At 36.6% G+C, this 20027-nt stretch overlaps 1 protein-coding gene across 3 annotated transcripts in view; it reads left to right on the plus strand.

Annotated features, from left to right (window-relative positions):
• Positions 1–1169: 1169 nt before the first annotated feature.
• The window catches only part of LOC139961062 (endosome/lysosome-associated apoptosis and autophagy regulator 1-like), a 39887-nt gene continuing 21029 nt past the window's right edge, over positions 1170–20027 (plus strand). For 2 of the 3 annotated variants that reach the window (XM_071959907.1, XM_071959906.1), the window contains exons 1-3: positions 3625–3801; positions 5511–5631; positions 17738–17924. In XM_071959907.1, coding sequence (XP_071816008.1) covers positions 3670–3801; positions 5511–5631; positions 17738–17924 — 440 coding nt within the window. In that variant the 5' untranslated portion in view covers positions 3625–3669. Of the gene's footprint in view, positions 1265–3624; positions 3802–5510; positions 5632–17737; positions 17925–20027 lie in introns of those variants that run through there. The other variant, XM_071959908.1, reaches the window with a different exon arrangement.

A 20027-nucleotide genomic window follows, 5' to 3' on the forward strand; every position in this document is an offset into this window, starting at 1 on the left:
AAAGGGCGCCAGCAATCCATTTGAGTCCGTCAGGGGGGCATCCGCCCCCCCTGACTATATGGACGCTCCGCCACTGTCCCCACCCTCTTCCCTCCAACCCATCCATATGTCATGCACCGGTAGTAACAGAAAAGCGATGCATTAGTTAACAAGTTCGGTAAGAAGGAAGAAATGCCACTCTCTACCTTTGTTTAATGAAAGTTATGTTTGCAGTATTTTTAGTGACGACTTAAGTTTCAGAAATGCCATTTGGATGGGTACGCATTGACGACGCATGTACGATAACAACACCATCAACCACAACAAGGTGGTCATGGCTAATTAATCGCTATGGCATAATGTAAAGCTTCAGTTCTGGCCAGCCGTATATTGCATGCAGTTTTTTGCTTTCGCATGTACCGTACCTGTATGTACAATAATAAATAGCATACAACAAAGTATACGCGTCTGATACACGTAATTCTGTGGAAGCCTGTAACTCTTCACGCATCAAAGGCCTTGGTTTATTGTCTACCTGGTTTATGTATGCTAGACGTCCGTTTACGACAACAAAGAACAAATTTTTCAATTATCGCGAACTTGAGAAAAGGACGTCTACTGAATTTGACTCGTTTCTTCGGTATCGTCTAACTTACAGATCGAAAAGTAACTACTGAACAACGATTTTCAAGACACCACAGTGTTGTGCCAATTTAGGCTTGCCTAACATCTGTTAGTTTTGCAGTGGCCAGTTGATTGCACAAAAACAAAGGCAACCGCCTGATATATTCTATTCCCAATTTAACTTTTGGCGATTGTGCGGCGGGAGCAATAAGAAGTGTGCTCTTGAATAGGTACGTGAATAATATCTAGCCTACTTTAGATAATATCAGAATAATTTGTATTGCAAGTAGTTACCTCAGACGTTCATAAGGTATACTTAGTATAACTAAGTCCAATGTAACACTAACACAGTTAATAATTAATATAGGCAAGGGCTAGGCTAAAAGAGGCTGTAATGTGTAAGTGTGAGTAGCCAAATAAGTGTTACCATAATATGACTGAGGCTAACCTAGTTTGCTTAGCCTAAGCCTAGATTGGTACTAATTTAGAATCCGTACCATTCGACTACCCGTACCATGCATTTAATTCATTTGGAACTCTACCCCGCTTTAATTCATTCCAGCGAATCATTCACGCGACGTACCTATTCACTGACTGTTATTCTATTGATTTGGGAGACAGAAACCAAGCCGTTATACAGTTGTTATTCTGCCGATTCGAAGTAAGATTTCCCATTCATATGGTACGGATTCTAAAGTTAGGCCCCTAGATTGAGTACTATCCAATTAGCTTAGCCTGAATATTAAATGGCTCGGTCACAATGACACAAAGTTACAACCCTTTGCAGCTTTACATCCATGGAATAAAACTAATTTCATTTTATATGATTCAAACTTGCTAAGAATCCTTATGAAATTTCAAAGTGAAATAGGTGTTGAATTAATGTTGGAAACATGGAATCGATGTGGGATAATGTAGGTCCAAAATATATTTGATCGTTCTTCTGCTATTTTAATCAATTAGGCAATATGGAGTTGTTTCCAATCTGTGAAGCAGAAAAACAAGTTTATACGTGCAAAATTTGTTTGTACTCATTCAAATAATGGTGAATCAACAAAGCAATTGCCATTTTTTCTTTTAAATCATATTTGACATGCAAGCTTTCATTGAAGTCCATAATATACGGACATCTGATGTACGGTATTGTAGTCCATTGTTTGTGAACTGCTTTGAGTGCCATGCCATTGGTGAGGTTCTATCAAGAACTTGGATCATGTCCCATCCGTCGCCGGTCGGTACATTCCACTATTAAGTAGGGGTGTTCTGTATTTGTGTAGAATTTAAAACAGTTGTTGTTTTGTCATTCTCAAATTATTATGAGAAGGACACTTCACATCCCTGACCTATTTTAATGTAGTGCATAAATTTTATTTATATTATAATTTATGTAACCTATGCCAACCTTTTTTTATTGTTAAACTCAATTTTAACCTATTATGGAATGTTATAGTCCAAAGTAAAACAACCTGTGGCGAGTGGGACATGATCCAAGAACTGGAAGGTAGTACTGAGCAAACTACTGTGACACTAGTGTAGACATTCATGGGGTCTGTACTCTGTACATAGCTAGAGATTATTTTATGGATGAGAAATGAGCAAGATACCACTTTTACCAACCATTCTATACAAATCATCACTTGCTCTTCATATCTTTGAATTATGATAGATTCCAAGAAGCACAGGGTAAACAAGTTAACAATTATTCATCATTATGATACATGTAGTAAATTCAAAATTGACAAATTCTACATTGAAATGGATACATGTAAGCTAAATTTATAATTTGACATCACTAGTTACAGTCTAAGTGAAAGTTACAGTACTTACTATAAAGTACTTTAAGGAAAATTTGCATGACTTGTAAGTGAGGGAAAAGGGAAACTGAGAGAGTGTGCTAGCCAACAGAATTTCCAGATTTATTATGTCATTATCCAGTGAGTAATATTTGACTGAAAATTCATCATCACTAGGTTACCAACCAGTCTTATCCGATAGGCTTTAACTATGCTGCAATTAGGTATGCAGACCACCATTCTTGTTATTGATTGTGGGGGGGGGGGGGGTTGGGGGAGGATACAAGTTGCAGTATGTGATGTCATCTTAGGGAATGTCACACTTTCCCTTGAGAATTTCTGAGTAAAATTGAGGTTGCTTAAATGATAATAGTTCTGGATCTGCGACTTTTGAAGTAATTTTGTAGAATTTTCAACTGTTGAGGTTTTACTGTACATATATTTTCAGATTAATGAACTAATACTTAACTTTAAATATTTGGCCACTGAACTCATAAAGCTGATATACGTGACCACATTTTAAATTCTGGAATTGATACTGAGCTGTCAAAATTGATGTTTAGTTTTAGAATTCATTTGATTAATTTACCATTTTGAGAATGATATGTAAGAAATCATCCAAATCATAGATGGGCCTTTCTATGTTATGATGTCGATGACAGGTGGGTAAATAGCACCCCCGTGTTTGATGAAGATGACAGGTGGGTCTAGTGCACTCACATAGATAAGTTCTCTGAGGCCTTAAGAATGCTTTCAAACATAAAATATGCATCTACTTAGGTAAGATTTATTTACTGTAGGTGCAACATATGATACTGCAGGATACAGTATTTCAACATAAAAGATAGACAATGGCACATGTATGGAGAATCTTTCTTCTTATTTCCTGTATAAAATATGTCCAAGTTTATCATAGGGACGCAACAGGTGGTTCTTTAATTGTTGCGGCACATGGATAGGGTACAAACTTTCACTGTGGCCCATCATATCAATTTTCGGGCCTAACCCTGCAGCTGTACTGTAGACCATCACAAAACAAACAGACTTCAAAATCTCTTCGACTCCATATTTGATTAAAGTTCAAGTTTTTCATTACTTCCTGTTCAGGCATTAGACATGTATGTTAGTAAAAACTGATACTATCACTTCATAGGACTTTACGTCATGTTCATGTACTATCATTTCAAGAAGCTTTTTATGAATGATTTTCCCCTTCATTCTCCTCCAGGTAGTAGGATTAGTGATAAATCGAGTCTCCTCCTTCATCAAGAAAATGGCATCAATACGGCTGACAGTCATTCTATCTTTAGCTGTAGTGCTACTCCTGAAGTCAACACAAACTGCTGATGGTGCTGCAAAGAAGAAATCAAATCCTGCTGCACCTGTACCTCCTGCATGCACACCGGTAAGTGCTAATAATTATTGGTATTGAACTGATGAATTTATTGCAAGCTCTGAACATGTGTTCAGTTTATAAAGCTATGAAAAATGGCATTTTCATCTGGCAAAGTCAACAACACTGGATAAAACTTGAAAATCTTTCCAGCCTGTGTTGTTGCAAATATCAATATTCAGATACATTGCAACAAGGCAAGCCTCTTGGGCTGTCTGTTTCTTTGATGGGGATTTTTTTCTTGAGTTCTTAAAGTAAGACAGATCCCAGAAGCTGTGTTTATTGGCGTTTGGGAAAGATGAAAGAAATCTTCCCAGTCAGTTTTTCCGTTGTTCCTTTATTTCTCAGCACTGAATAGAATGTAAGGAAGCTCATTGGTTCCACAGTGTCTTGGTAGATTGTTTACAGTACTTGGTACCATTGTCATGATACAGAATGTTCTGAAATTTCATTTGTCTGTGGTTTTATTCTACTGTAAGGTCAATGGGAGATCATTCACAAATTTATGTAATTTGTGCAAAATATATACTGTATATTTCTGATGATGTGATTGACATCATGACCATTATTACCATTACATGTAAACCTGAGCATTTCAAGTTATAAAATATCCAAAGCAAATTTACTGATTTATTATTAATAAAATATCCCAGGTTATTTCATGCAATCTGTCATCCTTCATAAATAAATGAAGAAATTTGTCAGCATGAGTATCAGGATAATAGATGATAGTTTAAACCAAGGATTTCGTTAAAAAATACTGGAAATAAAATCTTTGGTTTTTCACTATGTTTACCTGCACAAAGTATAGTGTGGGTGTCTCTCTAGTTTTAATCATTAACATAAAGTTAATAATGTTGTAACCATTCATAATTAAGTACAAAATGCATTGAAAACGTGATGTTTAATTATTCATAGCAGAGTTCTTTGTGTCATTTGTAGATTCAATGACTTCCAATGTACTGTACAGGTTAACTGTTTGAATGTGACACATAAATTGGTAATAACTACTTTTGAGGCAGTTTTGTGACAGTAATGTTTCTTGAAAATAAGATATTTAAAAAAAAAAAAAAAAATTCTTCTTCTTTTTACTTTGGTACACATTTGATAGATGATTAGATAGAACTGTCAAATGAAATTAAAATGCTGAAGGGAAAGAGCTGCATGAATCCAGGAATTCATTTGACAGATGGTACAGTACTACTTGTCATTAGGTTTAAATGGGCTACAGTAGGTGTTTGTTGTAGAAGAAAGTCAGTGTTTTGTAAATTACTTTCTGTCAAATGTTTAAATTTCAGTAAATTATTATTATCCTTTTCTGGGTAGAAAACTTCTTGAGGGCTATACATGACATTTCAGTCAAAGATATTCTAGCTCGATACACTTGCTTATTTTACCAGGGTCACCGAGAAGATTAATTCTACAATGATCAACATGCAAAAACCTAGCGGGGTCCTTTTACGAAAGTGTCTAAAAATGGCTAAGAACTCCAAATAGAAAGAACATAACATTTATATGATGTGTCCAATTTGGATGGTCTCTTCTTCAGAGATGAGCTTATTTTACCATTTAGCATTGAGAATTACCAGAACATGGCAGGTTCAAAGTGTATTAATAATTCAGAGGCCAAGTGATATCAAGTATTCAGAATGGAAATTTATAGAGTATATATAGATTGGAAATTTCAAGAAAGCTCACTCCTTTTGTTCTTCATTTTCCAGGGAGATTTTCATTATGTGTACTCTGAGTGCGACGAGAACCAAGACCGTTGGCGGGTGGCTGTTCCGAGTACAGACTGCCAGGGGGGCACCGTCCCCGTCCCGAGCAAGGCGCCAAAGTGCGGTGAGTGATCAGAGGAGCATTTTCCAAGAGAGAACAAAGTTCATAATCTAAATATTATTAATTTTTACTCCATTCCTCACACTTCCTTGTCTCCTCAAAGCACCTGTTCTTTTGCTCTACAGTGTCTAGAGCACTTTGGTCAAACTTTTAAGGACTGTCACACTGTCCCAAACAGGTACTACTGTCCCCTCTACGAGCAAGCACTCCAGAGTGTGATAGTTGATTGAGCATTTTTAAGACAGAGTGATGTTACATACAGTACTTTAAATTTAGTTTTAGATTTTGCTGTCGCCTCAACATAAGCAATTAATTGGGTACAGTACAGTACCGTACTATGCTGCAGCTTTCAGAGTTATTATATACGGCTGTGTTTGACTACCAGAGCCTGGTAATCAACCTCATAGTACTGTATATGACAGTACATAGTTTGTCCTTGAGGTTTGGTTAAATGGTGTAACTTATTTAATTATTTTTGTTTACTATATACTTCTTGTTCTTTACTTTGTATCACTGTAATGAACATGTGTGGTAACATTCACACTTTACCAAAGACTTCCTTGTCAAATAAATTCCTTTTAGGGATCGGTACCTTGTCGAATCACATCTTTTCCTATTGATCTGATTAAAGGATGTTGTATATTGTAAGGGTATTACAAATAATACACTATGTCAGTACAGTATATAAAGCATTTAGTGTCACTGTTGGTTTCACTATGTGTTGTACAATGTGTACAGTACTGTTGTACTTTGTACTATACCCATGCAGTGCTTCTCATTAAGTATTGACTCCAAACTCTGCCATCTGTTTGGATGTACTGTCAAAGTGAAGAGCTGCAGAAACTTGCAAAATCCCATTAATGATTGTTAGGGTCATGTTGTGATGGACCAGTGGTAGTCTTCAAGGCACCCATAAATTTCATTATTGTTAAGGAAGATGGTATGTTGTCTGAGCATTGCATAATGATCCATTACTTTTATCTATTCATAGGCGTAGGAGCCTAATTTGATTTTTTGGGGGGGGGGGGGCTGTAACGACTTGCCCAAAAAATATAACCAAAATTTTCGTTCAACATATGCATATCATATAGGCATTTATCGGTTATTACATCACATGCCAATAACATACAATCATTTTCCGTGTTATTACCCTTCCATATTGGTTAGAATTATTGGGGCAGTTGTTACAAATAATGAAAATAATATTATAAGCTTAACCATTGAAAAACACATTACAAAATATTTTTCTTTCAGTAGATGCTCGAAAAATTCTCAGCATATTGCCCAAATTTTCACTAAAAATTTAAGCCCATCCCCCCCGTGCCTCCTACGCCTATGGATCTATTCCCATTCATCCTGTTCCTGTCTCCTGCTATCTCTAATCTATTGTACCCAGCTTACAATTGGTAACAATACTTTAGTGTTCCTATTGTATTCTGTGTAGTAGAACTTGGACTGTTGTGAGAGCACTGTAGTTTGTCTCTTTATCATGTTCCTATATATACATGTACAAACCTACTTTGTACATCTTTGTACTGGGCTATCAATTTGACCATTTTGGGATGTGATACAAGATAAATTGTTATCCCTGCAATGTTGTACATATTGGGTTTTAATTGCAATCATTTCACCATAGGCGGAGTGTATAGCCTAGTGGTTAACGCCGGCGTCTCCCAGTCATGAGATCCCCGGTTCGATTCCCCGCCGACAGCAAGGTGTGTCGTCTGGCAAGGGTGTTGTTCAATAACAACTTCCCGACATGGACGTTAAATGGATGTGTGCCGAGAGATTGGCTTCGGTCAGCTTGCGAGTCTATAAGCCTCCATGGCTTCTTTCGCGAGTTCCTGCTTGCGGGAAGATCACATATACATACATACATACATACATACATACCATTGAATTCTTATCTACTTTCTAAGACACAGTTATCATGCATAGGAATTGCATCTGCTATAAATGTAGCTCAGTAGCTATCCAGTTTTAACTGTGCAGTAATGTGTTAAGTGACTTCAGCATTCTGTACTTTATATCTGATGATGTCAATCATGAAAAGCATTTTAAGAAGGTTCAATCTATGTTGTAAATCAATCCAGTTAATATCTGTAAGCACTTGAGAATCCTTCCATTAAGACAAGTACAGTAATTCACATTCAATATTATATGTGGATATCTCATAAACATTCTGTCCCATACAACCCGATATGAATTGTGGTTGTGCCATACCATACAGTAATCAAAGGGCTTTGGTAAAAAGTAAGTTGGATTGGTTAGAGATTTTAATCTTAAAAGTGCTGGTAGGTTTCTACGTTGACCAAACTTCCCTCTTGGAGATAAAATACTGCACAATTTCCCTGTATGCATAGGTACATGTATGATGAATGGTACTCACAGTACAGTATATACGTTATATACTGTACTTCATATACAGTATTGTCACATACCTACAGTGTGGAGAAGTTGAATAACATTGTTAATTCTACCAGCATCTAGGCGACGATTAAGTCTTAGTCAAAGATTCGGAGTAGTAGCAGGGTAGATACAACATAGACAATACATGTACCCAATTAATATACATACTTACTGCAATGAAATATAGACCAGGGTAGATGTAACTTAAACAATACATACTCAATTAATATACATGCCATACCATACCAGGTACTAGCTAATACTGCAATGAAATATAAACCAGGGTAGATACAACTTAAACAGTACATACTCAATTAATATACATGCCATACCATGCCAGGCACTAGCTTACTGCAATGAAATATAAACCAGGGTAGATACAACTTAAACAGTACATACTCAATTAATATACATGCCATACCATGCCAGGCACTAGCTTACTGCAATGAAATATAAACCAGGGTAGATACAACTTAAACAGTACATACTCAATTAATATACATGCCATACCATACCAGGTACTAGCTTACTGCAATGAAACATAGAACAGTGTAGATGTAACTTAAATAGTACATACTCAATTAATATACATGCCATACCATACCAGGTACTAGCTAATACTGCAATGAAATATAAACCAGGGTAGATACAACTTAAACAGTACATACTCAATTAATATACATGCCATACCATACCAGGTACTAGCTTACTGCAATGAAATATAGAGCAGGGTAGATACAACTTAAACAGTACATACTCAACTACTATACATGCCATACCATACCAGGTACAAGCTAATACTGCAATGAAATATAAACCAGGGTAGATACAACTTAAACAGTACATACTCAACTAATATACATGCCATACCATACCAGGTACTAGCTAATACTGCAATGAAATATAGAACTTATGATGATGTTCACTTGATAAGTGATTTTTGCCTATCAAATGAGAATTTTAATAGAGTTCTGGTTTTGTCTTGGAGAGGGTAAAAGCCGTCTCGCTGCACTGGTAGTATTGATTGACAGATTCTATGGAATTAGCCGGTTATTGATCGGGCATTATCCCTAATAAATGCAATGTTCTATAGCACACATTGTACAGTACAGTGCCAGTTCTCCAAACATTGTGTTCAACTTAGGTAGGAGATTGAATTATTATTTAAAGTCTGGTTTAGCTAAAGTAGTTCTTACCATAGCAGTGAATAAGAGACAAATTACAGTCAATCTTAATCTTTAAAGTTTGTGCCTTTTCTCTGCATTGATTGTTTAGACCAAATGTAAGATTTTTCATCAAGTGACGATAAACAGATTTATTGTGGCATCTAGTACTGTATACGATAGTAAGCAAAGTGAACCCCTTAGAGAGTTGTAATGAGTTGTAAATGTACTTAACTGGTAATTGAAAAGAGTTTTTTCCAGTATATCAGTGAAGGATGTGAATAGTTGCAATAAATTATAAATAACTGGACTTGACGAAAATACTGTAAAGTAGGTATCATGGTTCAGTCATCTGCAGTATCTAGACCAGAAAATCTATATAATGTGAGATTTAATTATTATTTAAGATAGATTTAAAGTTCGTAGCAAAATTCAAGACTGGAAGTACACACAGACCGAAATTATGAGGCTTAGCGTTTGAGTGTGTGACAACTTACCTTGTAAAAACAATTTCTACAGAAGCATAATGATGACAGATATCATACTAATATCAAGTGACATTTCCCTTCAAGGTCCGCTACTTTATTTGTGAGATGGTTTTAGTTTTCTTTATTCAGTAACCTTCAGGGGACAGTATCACTAGGGTTTGTATTTGCCTCTCAACTTGGACCATAGATCTATAATAAAATGAAACCTCTCTCAGTGTAACTGTCTCAACCACCTCCGGTTTGCCTCTCAGTTCAAACTTGGACCATAGATCTATAATAAAATGAACCCTCTCTCAGTGTTACTGTCTCAACCACCTCCTCCAGTTTGCCTCTCAATTAAAACTTGGACCATAGATAAATCTATAATAAAATGAACCCTCTCTCAGTGTAACTGTCTCAACCGCCTACTTCTCCAGTTTGCCTCTCAGTTCAAACTTGGACTGTAGATCTATAATAAATGAACCCTCTCTCAGTGTAACTGTAGCTGAACATTTCAACTGCTTCCTTCTCCGACCACCAAAGTCATACTACACCCTTATTCTCTTAAATCTCTTTACTACCATGCCCCCAATCCCCCCCCCCCCCCCTCTTTCTACTACCATCCTCCATCTCTTAATGTCTCATTCCGTCCAATCTGACTTTCAATTTAGGGCAGATCTTTCATGCTAGTTCTATGGTGGGGGGAGGAGAGGTGAGGGGAGGGAAAATTGAGTAAGGGTATCGTGATAGAAAAGGTTTTGTATACAGTATGCTACCTTGACGCAGAAAATTTTCTTTCATGAAACAATGATTACAATCTTTCCTTCTCTTGGCTTGTACAGTATGTCATTTGTTATTTACTTCTACAGTACAGTACAGTACTGCACTACTCCCACTTAAATCTTAAACTACCTTAATAGACAATTGATGAATTAGATACTTTTTTATATATATAATTTTTTTTATATAAAACAAACTGTAAATTGTAAGTAGAAGAATGTGTTAGCCGGTTATAGCCAGTTCAAGCTCTGTAAGGAGCTCGTTCAGAACAAGTAGCAAGTAGTAACTATCTACAGTAATAATAATAATTTAACCAGTTAATGCTACTGTACTTCCCAATCCCCTTTATTCTGCAGATAACTTGTTGTCAGCTGTTGATATTACCTCAGTTTTACTGTTTGACATCAATTAAATATTGAACTGCGGGATATTCAATATATTGAATATACCGCAATTAATTTACCCTCTGGCGATTGCCACATGCCCTGACGGTAATTTATATTAATTAATGTTTCTTGGAGTAATTCGTTGCTTTATGTTGCAAGAGTTACTGAATGTCAAAGGTCAAGCGCTTATTGCATTATCGATAATTTACCATGATAACGTACCGTGTGTTTTGTATGGTTGTTTGAGAACATGTTTAATCTTGACATAGGTTTCATATTGCCACATATTAAACGCAGGTGGTTCTGCTTGCAATGTAATATCCTACGTCATGCAAACACATGCACACAAGAGATGGGGCTGTTTTTGTATTACATTAATGTAAGAATGCCAGGGTATAATTTATCCGATATCACGTCGCACAACGCTATGAAAAATGGTCAGATTGCTACAAATCCAAATATGTATTTACGTTTTTTTGTGTTTTTTTTACACAGGAACCATAATAATTTGATTAGTATCAAAATTCAGAACTTTCAAAATGGTACCTACACAAAATTTGAACGTTAAATTATTCCCATAATTACTAAAAGGAATATCAGCAAAGGTTAGCCTCGCATTTACATAACTGATAAACCTCCGATTTGAAGGTGTTTAAGTCACAGTAACAGTCACAGTAACATTAGTGATGTTATCACATAACGGGGTGCTAGTTATATTGCACATTAATTATACACAAGTGACTTGTGGGATGGGTACTCCGGTCGTATAGTTTTAGAAATACAGCCGGCTATTAACCAGTTTTATTATGGTGGATACCGTAGGTGGGGGATCTCTACTAAAAGCCATTTTTATTTTCGTGGCATTTAACAAAAATGTGTTCAAGTCATGATTTTCACAACTTCACAGTTGCCAACGGGGAATATTAAGTACCAGTGTGAGAAATGAATATGAGATCTGAAGCTACTGTTGTAGGGTGACATTTAGTCAATTCTCTGTTGCGAATTTTGCAATAAACTTGACATCTTTCCCATAAATTACAAGGTAAAATTTTTGATGGTCTAACTATGATTGTAAACATTCATAAACAGAGAAACTGGCATTTTTGTACAAAATCGTACAAATTTTAATTTAAATCGTACAACTTCTTACAAAATTGTACAAAATCTACCGCATGTTAGTCTGCTACAGTAGTTTGTATGCTTCACTGGATTTGATATTGGCAGAGGAAGATGTCTCTGTTTGTAATTAAACAAAGACAGAATACTTGAAAAAGATAGATAGCCACACTGTAGGAGACAATAACATGCTACAAATTAGATGCACACGAGTGCACATATTCTTTTAACATCCGCATGGAAGATTGAGATCCTGTAATATATTTTTTGTTTTTTGTGGAACCTTCGATAATTTTGTTTCAGACAAACCTGTGTGTTGTAGGTACATCTCTCTTTTGCAAGGCATGTGTGTCTTGGGGAGCGGAATAGCTCAGAGATGACGTACAAATGCTTTCCGTCGACAGAAGTATTACTGTATTGTGTTGAGTACCTAATGAGAGGAAAATTCGCACAGTGCTTCAAAATTGTCAGATCTACAGTACTTATGCAGAATTATAGTACACACAAATATTGTAAGAGAAAGATTGATGCATGATTTGTGAATGTGGTTTGCTATTTGAATTCTAACCTCATTGCCAGAGATTGAGCCTTGAAATGTGCCATGCATGATTGTCAACACTCCAATGATGGTGTTGAGAAGTGGGGTGTTGAGAAGTGGGGTGTTGGTAGCAATAGAAATACTGTTGATGCAGTAGTGTAGGGCACTAGTGTTACTCAGTGTGGTGGTGTAGGATTTTGCACACGGCTGGTGCTAAGGTGTATGGCACTGGTGTTGCTCAGTGTGGTGCTGAAGGTTACAGAGTAGACACTGTTGGTGCAGTAGTGTATGGCATTGGTGTTGCTTAGTGTGGTGGTGTAGGATTTTGCACACTGCTGGTCCAATAGTGTATGGCACTGGTGTTGGTCAGTGAAGACACTGTTGGTGCAATAGTGTATTTGCATTGGTGTTGCTCAGTGTGGTAGTGTAGGGTACAGTTTGAACAGTTTGCACAGAAACTTGTGTATGTATGCAGTAAGTAAAGCTTCACTAACCTGAACCTCTGGCTTTCACAAACATTTAAACTGAGCATGAAGTGATGAAGCTGCTTCTGTGTAAGATTTAGGTTTAAGTTGTAGTCACCAGACAGTCAGTTGTCATAGCAACTCATCTCTTGTCTGAGCTACATGAATCCAGTGTCCTTTAACAAAGTTTGTGTATCTGTTTTGTTCTTAAATTGATTTATGTACAGCAGTGACACATATTGTCTACTTCAGAGTAGGAAACGTATAGAAGTAATGGCCTCTGTATCTTTCCTAAAACTTAGCTACAGTGCCTTTTAATAAACTGACATATTGAGAGTGCTTATAAATGCGTTGATCTTTAGTTAATTTGCTTTATGCAACATAGCTAAAGTTTTTTTTATCTAGTAGTTATCTATTTTCGTGTATATAATGCAATTTATCTTGTAACTTATTTATCTCATAAATCTTATTTATCTCATAAAACTAGGAAAGCTTTTACTGTTCAGTTTTAATACTCTTGCTGTTCCCTTCAATCATGCCGTTTAAAGTAGATTAGTTATTAGGTAATTATATATAGTACAAGTTTTCTTCCTGAATTTCTGTAGACTATAGCACTCAGTCGTCTAGGTAATTAGAAGAAATAAATATGCCCTCCAAAGAAATTTCCATCCAAAGTCTTTGGTTCCTTCTACAGGCTATGTATGGTGACTCTTCCCCTTACAGTACTTAATGACTTGTGTACAATATTTACTGACAAAGGGATTGGAAAGCCGTACTGTAAAATTAATTTTCTTTTCATTTTTGTTGAAATGTTAAGTTTCTGTTTGCTAACGAGCCCAAACAGGATGTTTATTTGTAACAGCTGTATATATGTGAAGTTTCTGAACCTTACTAAAACTGGATTGTAGAAACTTGCATCCAAAATTTCCTGGTGAAGAAATATTGACAAGCCGAAGCTCACGTTGAGTGGTGTAATTAAGATGGTGTAGCTAGTGGTGTATTTATGATGGTATACTGTAACTAATGGTATATTTAAGATGGTACTCAAGATGGTACAGCTAGTGGTATATTCAAGATGGTACAGCTAGTGGTATATTCAAGATGGTACAGCTAGTGGTATATTCAAGATGGTATAGCTAGTGATATATTCATGATGGTATAGCTAGTGGTGTATTTAAAGAGGGTATAGCTAGTGGTGTATTTAAGATGGTATAGCTAGTGGTGTATTTTAGATAGTATACTGTACGAGCTATATCATGTTCTAGACATACAGGTACACAGTTTACTACATCTGGTAGTACAACACGTATGGAAAGTATGCAGCCCCATTTCCTGTTAATGTGTACCTGTACCCTAAACTTCTGTTTACAGCCTAAATTTGGCTCACATGTTTGATATGCTGGTTGGTACCAGTACTAATTAATCAACAGAGCTCTTCAAGTGCTATCACCACATTGATTAAGTACCATTGTTCTCCCTTCCAGATATACATAAAAGAAGAAAGTAATCGTTGCCAGCAGATGTGTTTAACTTTATATTGTAGTTGGGAGGGTGGGAGATGGGGGAAGGGTACGACACAGGGCAGGGGTAAAGTATTTGCCGCACAATCTAGTAGCACCATTACAAACAGGTTTAACAGAGTAATAAACACATTTTGTAGTCGTGAGATCGAGATGTGAACATTTGTTACAAATAGTGACGGATCAAACTCAAAATTATAGAATATTCAAGGAGGACTACCGATAAATCAAGTCACTTGGGTGAAGTCCATGGGGTAACCCAAATGGTGTCTTGTGAGAAATGGGGGTATGAGTCTATGTACTGTGGAACTATATAGGTAAATTGAGTAATTACGTACTAAATTAAATTGCATCTTAGTTAGACAATGCTGAAAAATGTTATTTCAGAATGTATAATAATCAATGAGCCTGATGAGTGTATATATATACTATATGTAGATGATGTACAGTAAGCGTGCAATCAATAATAATCATCTATGAATTCAAATTGAAATTTGTTCCCCATTGTACCATTTGGAAGTTAAAAGAAAGGGTAATTTTGAGATTTCTGCTTGGTAACAGTAATTGCCTTGGCCGAGTATATCTACATGCAGTTTAGCACCCAGTTGATTCTAGACACAGTAGAATGAGAGTGCTAAGGTTGTGGGTCTGCTTGAGTGCTAAGGTCTGCTTTCAAGAGTGCTAAGGTTGTGTGAGTCTGCTTGAGTGCTAAGGCTGTGGGTCTGCTTGAGTGCTAAGGTCTGCTTTCAAGAGTGCTAAGGTTGTGTGGGTCTGCTTGAGTGCTAAGGTTGTGGGTCTGCTTGAGTGCTAAGGTCTGCTTAGTAACAGTAATTACCTTGGCCAAGTATCTACTGTAGCACCCAGGAAGGTATTCACCATATTCCTGTCTGCAATGCTCTCCCAAAAATGTTAAAATTGGAAAAAAAAGATGTTGGATTGACTCTCAATGTCATGTGGTGTGCATTAAAGCTATAAACCTCCAAGCCATTTGGCTTTTCAGACATGTACGATATGTTGCATGTGTGAAAATTACTGCCTTCAAATGCTGGAGCATTGCTGTGGTGACAATTTAATAGCACTCATTGCAAAAAAGTAGAAATGAAACCTCTTTGTACAGTTGAGTAGTTGGAAACTACTCATTGATACCAAAATGTAATTTTTGAAATAAAAACAGACAAAACTGCTTTAGTGCTAAAAATGACTATATTTATTACATTCATTAATTTAAATGTTTTACAAGTTCTAGTAAATGGTACATTACTAAAATGAGAAAAGACTTTGAAATTTGAATTTCTCTCTATTTTCCCTCATTAAAGATGACAATAATAAAAATATATATTTTTTTTTTTAAGATAATAACATGTTGTAACAGCTATGCTAACCAAAATGAAAGTTTGTTCATCAATGACAACCTCTTTACATTCTATTTTTAAGCCTTTACTAGGGCTCTTCTTTCCTGTTTCCGTCTCTCTTAGCACTCTCTGTCTGTTTTCTTCATCTGTTCCTCTGCCTTGTCCTTATAATTGTATTGAATTTTGTTTTTCTTATACTGTACATGGTCACTAGCTTAGATAATAGTCTTTTCTGTTAGTTCCAATGTATTGCTATATTGTATTCAACTTGTACAAACATATATGAGAAATATATTTGAAATTGAAATTACTCTTAGTGCTTCTACTGCTGTTAATAGGGGACCAGCAGATATTCTAGAACTACAATGATGGAAGTACAGTATATGATGCTCTGATATAGGATGTCCTTGGACACAACAGCCCTTTCATAGTTTGCTATATTTTAAAAAAAATAAAAAATAAATCACCCCAACGATCGACTAATATGCAGCAAAAGATTTATTAGAAATATTATCCATGGTTCACCATTCATCCATATATGTCACAAATATTGCTACCGTATTAAATGAGTAATTACGGATTTGCCGTATGTACAGCAGGTTAGGGGATTACAAACGTCTTTGAAGCGTAACCCTGTATACACGTAGCTATCAGTCAATCAGTGTGGTATATTAATGCAAGCAGTAATGAAAGCAGTGTAATTAGTATTGTGTGAGATGGAAAACAACCAAATGAGTCTGCCAAACCCACCTTTTTTTGTTTTGGCAGAGAATGAATTCAGACACAAAGGTTGGGCTGTTTTTGTTGAATTAATCCTTGTGGCTGATAACTGTACAGACCATTCATTCAGTATACTTAGTTTATGATTCATGGAATGACACAGCTCACTGTTTGATTTCCGTCATAATAATTTGCAAACAGCTGGTATAATTATTGTCCGGTTGGTAACGTAAAACTTATGATATCACTTTCCATCGTAGGTTTCTACATTTTTTTTTGCATTAAAGATGCATTTTATGTTGAATTTTTACCTTTTTGTACTTAGTACGGTTTACACAACCATAAAAGGAGAGTTCAGTCCCCCCCCCCCACCGGAGAGGGTTAACAGTAAAGTATATATAGTGCAGTACAATGTAGTGACGGGCTTAAACGTTGTATAGTGAGACATTACATGTGAATTTACTGCGCTTCTCTCTTTATACGAACATACCTGGCATCCAGGTAATGAAATCTGCTTCAGAGTTCATACTCTTGCTTTAAACATGGACTTAAACCTCCTATCAGTTCATCCTCTCTGAGCTTCAAGGGGTCGACAGGTTATCTCAAATGGGGGGGGGGGGCAAACTGGCTCAAGGGATCAAAAGGTTAAAATCTTCAAATGGTGGAAAACTTGGCCATTTTCTCAAAAAAATATATCACACTGTACATATAAACAATTTCATGTAACTCTCAACCATTATTAAAGGGATTGCCAGCTAAAAATTAGTAAATGTGCCTATATGCCACATAGGTAGACTTCTTTCTGGATATTGAAACATTTTTGCTTAAAATTCTGTACTGTAAAATGGCATGGATGATGCCCATAAGGGATTGCTATTAATCTGTTGTGGTTCTCACTTAATTCTAGGAAAATTTAACTCATGTGCTCTACATAAGTCAGATTGTTATTTTGAATTGTGAGCAAATTGTATGGCAAGGAATCACAAAGCTAACTGGCTTTCTGGTTATGATATTGTACATACCTTAACACTGCAACTGTGTCAGGTTTGGTTGTTGAGTTTATTGTAAGCATTGCAGTACAGCATGTCATATTTGAAAAGTGTTAAATTTCTGTCTAACAGGACTTTATTTTCCTTCAGGCATTTTGTTCATTCATTCATTCATTTTTCTTTTCTTTTTTCATTCTTTCTCCAGGTAAAACCTGTGAACCTGGCGAATACCTGGATATTCAAGAAACCCAGGATTGCCTACCCTGCGAGGAAGGAACATATTCCCTTGGGGGTGGGGAAAGATTTGACACGTGGGACACACTCCCTGTCGGCTTTGACGTAGATGTGGAGGTAAATGCCTGGTGGGATGAGGAAGATGCCAATTGTTCTGGGTGAGCGATCATCTCTTTCTCCTCTTTGTTCTGTTCCAGGTGGCAGGGTATTGTTGTTGGGTTGATTAATCAGAAACGGGGGTACCAATACAGGCGTATATGCATTAAACCATACAGATTAGGGAGGACCAATACAGGCATTGACTGATATGCATTAAACCATACAGATAGGGAGGACCAATACAGGCATTGACTGATATGCATTAAACCATACAGATTAGGGAGGACCAATACAGGCATTGACTGATATGCATTAAACCATACAGATTAGGGAGGACCAATACAGGCATTGACTGATATGCATTAAACCATACAGATTAGGGAGGACCAATACAGGTTTTGACTGATATGCATTAAACCATACAGATTAGGGAGGACCAATACAGGCATTGACTGATATGCATTAAACCATACAGATTAGGGAGGATCAATACAGGTATTGACTGATATGCATTAAACCATACAGATTAGGGAGGACCAATACAGGCATTGACTGATATGCATTAAACCATACAGATTAGGGAGGACCAATACAGGCATTGACTGATATGTATTAAACCATACAGATTAGGGAGGACCAATACAGGCATTGACTGATATGCATTAAACCATACAGATTAGGGAGGACCAATACAGGTATTGACTGATAGGCAATAAACCATACAGATTAGGGAGGACCAATACAGGCATTGACTGATATGTATTAAACCATACAGATCAGGGAGGACCAATACAGGCATTGACTGATATGCATTAAACCATACAGATTAGGGAGGACCAATACAGGCATTGACTGATATGTATTAAACCATACAGATTAGGGAGGACCAATACAGGCATTGACTGATATGCATTAAACCATACAGATTAGGGAGGACCAATACAGGTATTGACTGATATGCATTAAACCATACAGATCAGGGAGGACCAATACAGGCATTGACTGATATGCATTAAACCATACAGATTAGGGAAGACCAATACAGGCACATATATGCATTAAAACCATACAGATTAGGGAGGACCAATACAGGCATTGACTGATATGCATTAAACCATACAGATTAGGGAGGACCAATACAGGCATTGACTGATATGTATTAAACCATACAGATTAGGGAGGACCAATACAGGCATTGACTGATATGCATTAAACCATACAGATTAGGAAGGACCAATACAGGTATTGACTGATAGGCAATAAACCATACAGATTAGGGAGGACCAATACAGGTATTGACTGATATGAATTAAACCATACAGATTAGGGAGGACCAATACAGGTATTGACTGATATGCATTAAACCATACAGATTAGGGAGGACCAATACAGGCATTGACTGATATGCATTAAACCATACAGATTAGGGAGGACCAATACAGGCACATATATGCATTAAAACCATACAGATCAGGGAGGACCAATACAGGCATTGACTGATATGTATTAAACCATACAGATTAGGGAGGACCAATACAGGCATTGACTGATATGAATAAAACCATACAGATTAGGGAGGACCAATACAGGTATTGACTGATAGGCAATAAACCATACAGATTAGGGAGGACCAATACAGGCATTGACTGATAGGCAATAAACCATACAGATTAGGGAGGACCAATACAGGCATTGACTGATATGAATTAAACCATACAGATTAGGGAGGACCAATACAGGCATTGACTGATATGAATTAAACCATACAGATTAGGGAGGACCAATACAGGCATTGACTGATATGAATTAAACCATACAGATTAGGGAGGACCAATACAGGTATTGGCTGATAGGCAATAAACCATACAGATTAGGGAGGACCAATACAGGTATTGACTGATAGGCAATAAACCATACAGATTAGGGAGGACCAATACAGGCATTGACTGATATGAATTAAACCATACAGATTAGGGAGGACCAATACAGGCATTGACTGATATGAATTAAACCATACAGATTAGGGAGGACCAATACAGGCATTGACTGATATGCATTAAACCATACAGATTAGGGAAGACCAATACAGGCATTGACTGATATGAATTAAACCATACAGATTAGGGAGGACCAATACAGGCATTGACTGATATGAATTAAAC

The sequence above is a fragment of the Apostichopus japonicus genome, chromosome 20 (assembly GCF_037975245.1).
Source record: "Apostichopus japonicus isolate 1M-3 chromosome 20, ASM3797524v1, whole genome shotgun sequence".
In the NCBI taxonomy this organism is placed as follows: Eukaryota; Metazoa; Echinodermata; class Holothuroidea; order Aspidochirotida; family Stichopodidae; genus Apostichopus; species Apostichopus japonicus.